The sequence below is a fragment of the Sminthopsis crassicaudata genome, chromosome 4 (assembly GCF_048593235.1).
Source record: "Sminthopsis crassicaudata isolate SCR6 chromosome 4, ASM4859323v1, whole genome shotgun sequence".
Classification (NCBI taxonomy): domain Eukaryota; kingdom Metazoa; phylum Chordata; class Mammalia; order Dasyuromorphia; family Dasyuridae; genus Sminthopsis; species Sminthopsis crassicaudata.
Window position 1 is genome coordinate 440,338,919 of NC_133620.1, and position 7,771 is coordinate 440,346,689.

Genomic DNA, 7,771 nt, shown 5'->3' on the forward strand with positions numbered 1-7,771 from the left:
AGTCCTTTTATGCTTTAGCTTTGGAACCCCTTATTCTGTTAGAATTGCCCTTGCAGACTAAGTTTTTAGGATTATTTTTTTAAAAATTAACCAGAAATCAGACACCTATCTTGGGACTGGCAGTCTCTCTGATCTGTTTTTCCAGTCCTATAACTCCAGTTTCTTAATTAGTATTTCAGCAATCTCAAAGGACCTTGTAGTTTGATATAAGGCATTTAAAAGTTTGGGGTTTGCCTGCCTTGATGGTCTAACTGTTCATAATCTGCTCTGCAATCTGATCCTTTTTGCAGCCCTGACCCTGACAGGTGAAGCTACTCCAAGCCTTACCCTTGTCCCCTGGAGAGGGTTGCCTCTCTGAATGGGCCTTGAGCCCTGCTGCTCTGTAAGCAGAGACTGAGTTAAGTGCACAAATGACTGCAGACCACCAAACTCACAGTGAACTGTCCATCTCAAACTGGATTCTCTGGCTGAGATGGTGCCCTAACTGCAGAGGACCTGACATGCTTGCAACAAGGGAGCTTTCAGGGGCAGCTAGGTGGCCCAGTGGATAGAGCACCAGCCTTGAATTCAGGAGGACCCGAGTTCAAATCTAGTCTCAGACACTTAACACTTCCTATCTGTGTGACCCTGGGCAAGTCACTTAACCCCAGCCTCAGAAAGGAAAAAAATAAAAATAATAAAAAAATAAAAAATAAACAAGGGAGCCTTTGTACTGCTGTTAACTCTGGGGTTACCAGGAGAGATTTGTCCTTGCATTTTTTTCTCTACTTTTATTCAGAAGAGAGAGAATATGGAATGTTGTGCCACAGTTCTCTTTAGTGGTCCTGACTCAGTTTCCCCAAATTGTTCTGTCTCAGTTTCCTTAATTGTTCTGTCTTAATCCCCTTCGTTGCAAACCCCCCCCCCATTCATTAAAGGGCCACTTGCTCTAAGGTTTATAAATTGTTAATGTGAGACTCAAGATAAGGGGGAGTTCAGACTTTCTGGCTCCTATCATAATGTCCAGTGTCTCCCCCCATGATGTCAGAACCAGATTAATAGTCTGTTCCCACTCTCAATGTTCTGACCCCGCCCCTGCCTTGGTCTACTGCTGTAGCTAAGCAATGTGTGTATACATGTCATTGAGAACTCACATTCACCACTGGATACTTTGAGAATAGAGTCCTGTCCAGTAAATCAAACTCTCCAATAAATAGAATGTTGGGAGCTCTCTATCTTGCCTCTGTTTCTCTGGCCTTACATTTGCCTTCTTAGCTCCCAGGTAGATAAATCAGTGGACTCTCTAGCAGAAGTTATATTACAGAACCGCTGTGGATTAGATTTGCTGTTCCTGAAGCAAGGGGGACTGTGTATGGCGCTGGGAGAATCTTGTTGCTTCTACACAAATCGGTCGGGGGTCATTAGGGAATCACTCACCTCCTTGCATAAGTGGTTGGATGACTGGAGGCCAGTCATAAGGCTTCAATGTCCTGGTATCAGTCACTACAAACCCTGAAACTTTTCGCCCTCAAGATGACTTATTCCCCATTGGCCTCAGATGAGTCACAACTATGAACATAAAAAGGGGGGAGTGAAATGGACAAAAGACCGGCCCCCTCATCCCTGGGTCAAGGGTCCTCAGGCTTATAGGAATATGTTGCTTAAACTAAATTAAGGGAAGTGTTTTTATAAGCACTTGCTCAACTATGTTCAGACAGAATGCTTGCCTAACAATGTCAGACATCCTGTCATTTCCTCATTGTAAGCGAGAGACTGTATCAAGGAAACTTGTAGTCACAAGGCAATACCAAGGAGTGGCAAATGTGCTTAAAAGTCTGTCTCACTGGAGGCTCAGGGCTAATCTCTACTAGCCTGTCTAGTGGGGTCAGTTGCCAGCTGGCCGGCTAATAAATGATGCTTTAAATTGAATAATCTGGTCCAAGCTGTCTATCTCGTGTCAGTCTATTTCAGCCCTAGCACTCAGCACAATGGTTACCACATAGTAGGCACTTGATGACTAATCTCTTTAACCCTCCAAAACAAGAATTGAGGCTGATGACTTTGCACAGTCTGCCTCACTTAAATCCAACTCACATGTACCCTTGTGATGTCATTGATTCTCTTCAAGAATGATGTACAACAACAATCAATCCTACCTCTAAGACTTTGCTCATGCCATCCCCTCAACTGAAATGTTCTTCCTTCTTTTTTTCCACCTATCTAATTGAAACCCCAACTTCATCTTTGAAGTTTGCTTCCTTGAAGCCTTTTTCAATTGCTCTGTCCCATACTGAGGTCCTCTTCCTTGAACTCCTTCAAAGGTAGAATTGATAAACCAGTTTAGCACTTTGTTGTTGTTTATTTGAATTCTCTCTTTCATTTAGATCTCTGAGGACCAGAAGCACTTCTGTACACACCCAGGTTCTGGCAGGATTTCTGAGATCATGATGGGTGCTCACTAAGGACTTATCAGAAACAGAAGTCCAAATGCTTCTATCCCTTATCCTTTCATTTGGAGTCCATCATTGAAGGGACATACAAAGGAAAACTTATCAGATTAACTTTTATTAAAACAAATACATAATTCAATGTCTTTCTCTTTGTTTTAAAAAATTCAAACAAAAAAAATTCAAACAAGGAGAAACTTCACAAAGTTTTAAATTCAAGAACAAACAATTCATAAAACCAAAGGCAGAGAAAAAACAAACTCCCCCAAATCAAAAGAGCATCAAGAGATAAGGAGGAACTGTGAACCAAAGAGTTGCATTTGAAGCTAGAAATAACCAGCTGTTTCTTTATGTGGTTAGGTTCATAAGCCTTGTCTTTTGACCCTACCTCATCCTATGTGTCATATGTAAACCCAGTTTGGCTAAAAACATGGTGGGAATGGTGGGTGGGGCTCACAGCTAGGAAGAGGTAGGCAGGAAAGCAGAAGATGCCTTTCCTCTTTAAATACCAGTGTCCAGTTTTGAAAGTCCTCCTCCCTGGGGTGGTAGCTACCCCAAGGGATGACCCACCCAACCAGTCAAACCTGTGCAGTTCCAAAGGGAGTCTCTTCTATAGAACACACTGAGTTTAACAGGTAGGTGCTTTAGGAGAAAGAACAGAACTTCCATATTCCCAGTCCTGCCAACCTTTCTTTTTGGTTCATACCAATACTATTTGGATCTACCTCTGAAAAATAAAATATCCCTTTGGAATTTTTTTTTCAAAAACATGTAGGTATACTGGCCATTTTAGTTGGTGATCAGTATTCCAAGGAAGGATCACTGGTGGGGAAACTATTGACATGACTTTTGCTTCTTGGGGATGATGGCACATAGGAAATGGTCCAGAGTATGGAGAAGAAAGAACAGTTTCTAACAATTGATGGAGGTGCAAAGAAAATTGTTATATACATGGTTTCAAAGATTCAAGTAAAGTCAATTTGTCTGGTAAACTAGTACGGGGGCAGGCACACTAGTAGAATGAACATATCCTCGGATAGACGGCATAACCAAGAGAGTGTTTCTTTCTGATATCACAAAATCAGGCATTGGTATGAAGGCACTTGCAAGAAATGAAGCTGTTGGCTAAGATTAAGGGTCCAAGAGCCCATTTTTAAAACAGAAAGAGGAAAAGGACATAGCAAGACAATGTGTGGGCTCCTAATCTCTACCCAAAGGAACAGCCCTGTGGAGATAGCACCTTGGGAAATTTGGTTGATCAAAGCTGCCCAGGCTCACGCCATTGGTTGATCTGTTTGGGCTACCCCTGGATCTCACAGACCAACCTCAGTGGGAACAAATAAAGCTGTAAAAACTAGAAAGACTCTGTGATTACAGGCATTTCACCAAGACTTACCAAGGTGATACTTGTAAAGGTATGATAAGCATGGGGATAAGGGGGGCAGCCAAGCTTCTGATGGCTACTCTGGGCCCTCTTCCATGTTCTCGGCAAAGTGGGCAGCGTGTCCTTTGTATGGTGGCATAAATCAAAATCTTGGAACCTTGAATGATTTTGCACAGTGTCTTATCCCAAATCCCTCCTTCTCCCCAATCAGCCCCACTAAAGGCCTCTTGAAATGTCCTTACTGTGTACCTTCAGTATGTGTGAAATTGAGGAGACAGCCCTTACTATGGCATCCCACAAACACTACAGGTGCAGTGCCCAGCTTTTCCTTTTCCTTCATGTTGCCCAATTTCTGGATAAAGGGGGGGGAGGTTATTATGACCAGAGCTCTCTCAAAAATAAAAAATAAAAATTAAAAAACCAAAATCCAGCATGGCAGCAAGGAGAGGAAACCGAGGGCCCCCCCCCCCAATGCTTAGGCTCAGCATGGACATACACTCCCAGCTCTGCCCCACCACAACCCCACGCGCCCCTTGGGACCATCCTGAGCATGGTCATACTGAGAGGTCATCTGACCTAGCCTTGCTGCTCGCCTTGCTCAGGCGACGCTTGTCAGTGTGGTAACTATGGGGGAGACGGTGGGCATTGGGAACCCCATTAGCCATCTCTGGCCCCTCCGCGTATTGCATGTGCAGAAAAGCCCTGCCTGCGGCCTCCTCCCGGCCCTGGACTTGCTCTGTGGCCAAGTTGTCAGTATTCTGCCGGGAGGCAAGGTTATTGCTGAAGTGGCTGCCGTAGAACTTCCGATTGGGGCTGCCCTCTACACACTCATTAAAGTCTGGGGGTGGCGTGCAGTTCTGGACCCCTCCCGGCGGAGATGGAGGAAGGCTGGCCTCCACCCTGACAGGGCAAGGCTGGGCGAAGTGACGTTTGGCTTTCTTCCAGCCCAGATGGTAGAGTTCCACCAGACTGAGGCAGAGGGACAGGCCCCCCACAGCCAGCATGAAGACGATGAAAACGTTCTTCTCGGTGGGCCGAGACACGTAGCAGTTAACGGGGTGTGGGCAGGGTTTCCTGCGGCAGACGTGTAGGGTCTCCAGGAAGATCCCATAGATGAAGTACTGGCCCACAATGAAAGCCACCTCCATGGCCGTGCGGATGAGGATGCTGCACACGTAGGTGTTGAGCAGCGTGCCCTGAAGGATGATCTTTCCGTCCAGCTCTTCCCTGCAGGACAGCTCAGCCTTCTCTGTCTGGTATGCATAGGTGTCCGCCCCTTTGGACTCCTTGCTCTTCTCGGCCTCCTTCAGCTTCCGCTTCTCCTCCATGCGGACGGTGTGCATTGCGTGGCCCATGTACAGCAGAGATGGGGTGGAGACGAAGATAATCTGGAGCACCCAGTATCGGATGTGGGAGATGGGGAAGGCTTGGTCGTAGCAGACGTTCTCACAGCCGGGCTGTAACGTGTCACACTGGAAGTCGGCTTGCTCGTCTCCCCACGAGGACTCGGCCGCCGTGCCCAGCACTAGCATGCGGAAGATGAAGAGCACGGTCAGCCAAACCTTGCCAATCACCGTAGAATGTTTGTGGACCTCTTCCAGGAACTCCCCGAGGAAGCTCCAGTCACCCATCTCTTCTCAGCGGCAAGGGAGAGCACCGCCACCTCTGCAGATAAGAAAAGAACAGGAGGAGAGATCTATTGAGAACCAGAAATCGAACACAAAAACCATGAGTGAGTCATTAAGGTTAAAACTCAAAATCACACCTATTTATCATTAAAATTGCATATATTTCAATCATCTATAGCACCGAAGTCCCATTCCCATGCGTCATTGTGGAATGGAGGGGATAGCGAATTGTTAAAGGTTATGACAACTATGGGCAAGCTGGAAAAAGTTCAAGTTGGAAAGACTTCAAGTTCCAGCCTGGTGACAGATGTTCTGTTTCTCATTTGAAAACCAGGCAGTTAGCTAAATTCAGAGAGACTTGTTTCCACAACCTTCTATAGGAGCTGATGACATTTCTGAGACCTATGAAGGTGTAGACCAGTGAAGATTTGCCTCTCTGGAGAGTGTACTCTCACCAATGAAATCGTGGGTTCTTGAAGGAAGATGGTAAAAAAAAAAAAAAAAAAAAAAAACATCAAGAGTTTGGGCAGCTAGGGAGTGCTTTGCTGGTAGGGAAGACCTCAGAGGAACCTATGGGTTGGGTGGATATGATAGCCAGATTCTAGGAAGATATTTAGCAAGAATATTTATTTTTTCTTTTTTTAACTAAAGATTTTTTTTTATAAAACATATATGCATGGGTAATTTTTCAACACTGACCCTTGCAAAACTTTCTGTTCCAAATTTTCCCCTTCTTCTTCCCACCTCCTCCCCTAGAAGGCAGGTAGTCCAATATATCTTAAATATGTTAAAATAAAATACATGTTACATATAAATAATATTTAGATGGCACTTTTAGGTTTCAAGTAATATACATACACATGTATGTGCATGTGTGTATATATATATGTGTGTGTATATTTAAATGCATATATATATATTTTTATCTCACGGGTTGTTATATAAAGATATATCCCTATATGAATACCTATTTGCATATGAAAACACAATTTATGCATGCAGAATATATATATACATTGTACAGATCCATATATAAATACATATCATATATAGACATATATGCATATTACATAGGTATGCATATAGATACAGATTGAATCAACATAGCAATGCTGTGAGGTAAATGACATTATTATCCTTGTTTTGCAAATGAGGGAACTGAGGCTGACAAAGTTGAAATGACTTAGTGTCTGAGGAAGAATTTGAATTCAGGTCTTTTTGACTCCTCATATCCAGCACTCTACCAATTACATCATCCAGTAGCTCCTACAGCAGTAAGAGTTTTGGATGCAGATGGTAAATGAAAGAAAGGAACAATGTCCCAGTGTTGCAGGGAAAGGCAGTTGTCCTTTTCTCTGTGAAGGTATTGAAAATGGTGGAATATGACTTTGAGAATAGCATAGTTGATTTGGTGATTGAGAGAGTAGCTTAGGAGTGGTCACTGAAGAAATTTTTTTAACTGTTGTTTTCCCATCAAAAGTGTGCCCTGGTTTTATGTTGGAAAAAAACAAAGAGAAAGAGTAGAGTATTGGGAGTAAGTTCAGAATGTAGTTACTCAGTTAGTCAACAAATATTTATTAAGTGTTGTTACATTGCAGGTCCTGTGTGAGTGCAGGTAGTTTTTGTATTTGAAACTAATATGAAAGTCAGTGATTGAGTGAATGGGTAGTAAAGCAAGTGTAGAAAAAAGCAAATCTTGTTATGTACTAGGTCTGGATGTATGTAAAGGGACAGGGTTGTGATTTGGAACCTTATTCCTCTCCCGATTCATTCCTCCATTCCCTCACTCCCCAATACATTCACAGGCAACATATACAGCCCAGAGCAGATCCAGCTGGGATAATCAAATTTTGTCTTGTATCATGGAATCTGAATTGGAAATTTCAAAACTCTGTAAAATTTGTTTCCACTAATATCAAGAGCAACGCCGTGTACAGAACATTATATTAGGCATGGAATTGCACAAAACTCAAACTTTTTTTTTAACCACGTACAATTTGGCAGGTTAGGTGGAGAGTGTATGAGATGCTCCCCAACAAAAAGAATGAAGTAATAAACAGACTCCAGTGCTGTCAAGTCAGCTGAGAGAGCTATGGGTCTCTGCCTCTTGGCTCTACCTGAAGGCTTACTAGCAGCAAACCAGGAGTGACTGTGAAGGATGTGGGGAACACTATTATTTGGAGTACCTGAAAGCTGCCTGTTCCTTTGGATTTGAATCCATGGTATTATTAGACACTTTGGAGATCATCAGGTTCTATTTGCTAATTTTGACAGATGGGGAAATAGAGACTCTGAGTACGGGGCTTGCTCAAGGCTTCCTCACAGGAAGATAA

The 7,771-nt window shown here is 43.4% G+C and overlaps 1 protein-coding gene across 3 annotated transcripts in view; it reads right to left on the reverse strand.

Annotated features, from left to right (window-relative positions):
• Nucleotides 1–2,528: 2,528 nt before the first annotated feature.
• Nucleotides 2,529–7,771, reverse strand: part of GJA5 (gap junction protein alpha 5) — a 67,924-nt gene continuing 62,681 nt past the window's right edge. For 2 of the 3 annotated variants that reach the window (XM_074263275.1, XM_074263273.1), the window contains exon 2: nt 2,529–5,475. In XM_074263275.1, the coding sequence (XP_074119376.1) occupies nt 4,365–5,441 (1,077 nt within the window). In that variant the 5' untranslated portion in view covers nt 5,442–5,475 and the 3' untranslated portion in view covers nt 2,529–4,364. Of the gene's footprint in view, nt 5,507–7,771 lie in introns of all 3 variants that reach the window. The other variant, XM_074263274.1, reaches the window with a different exon arrangement.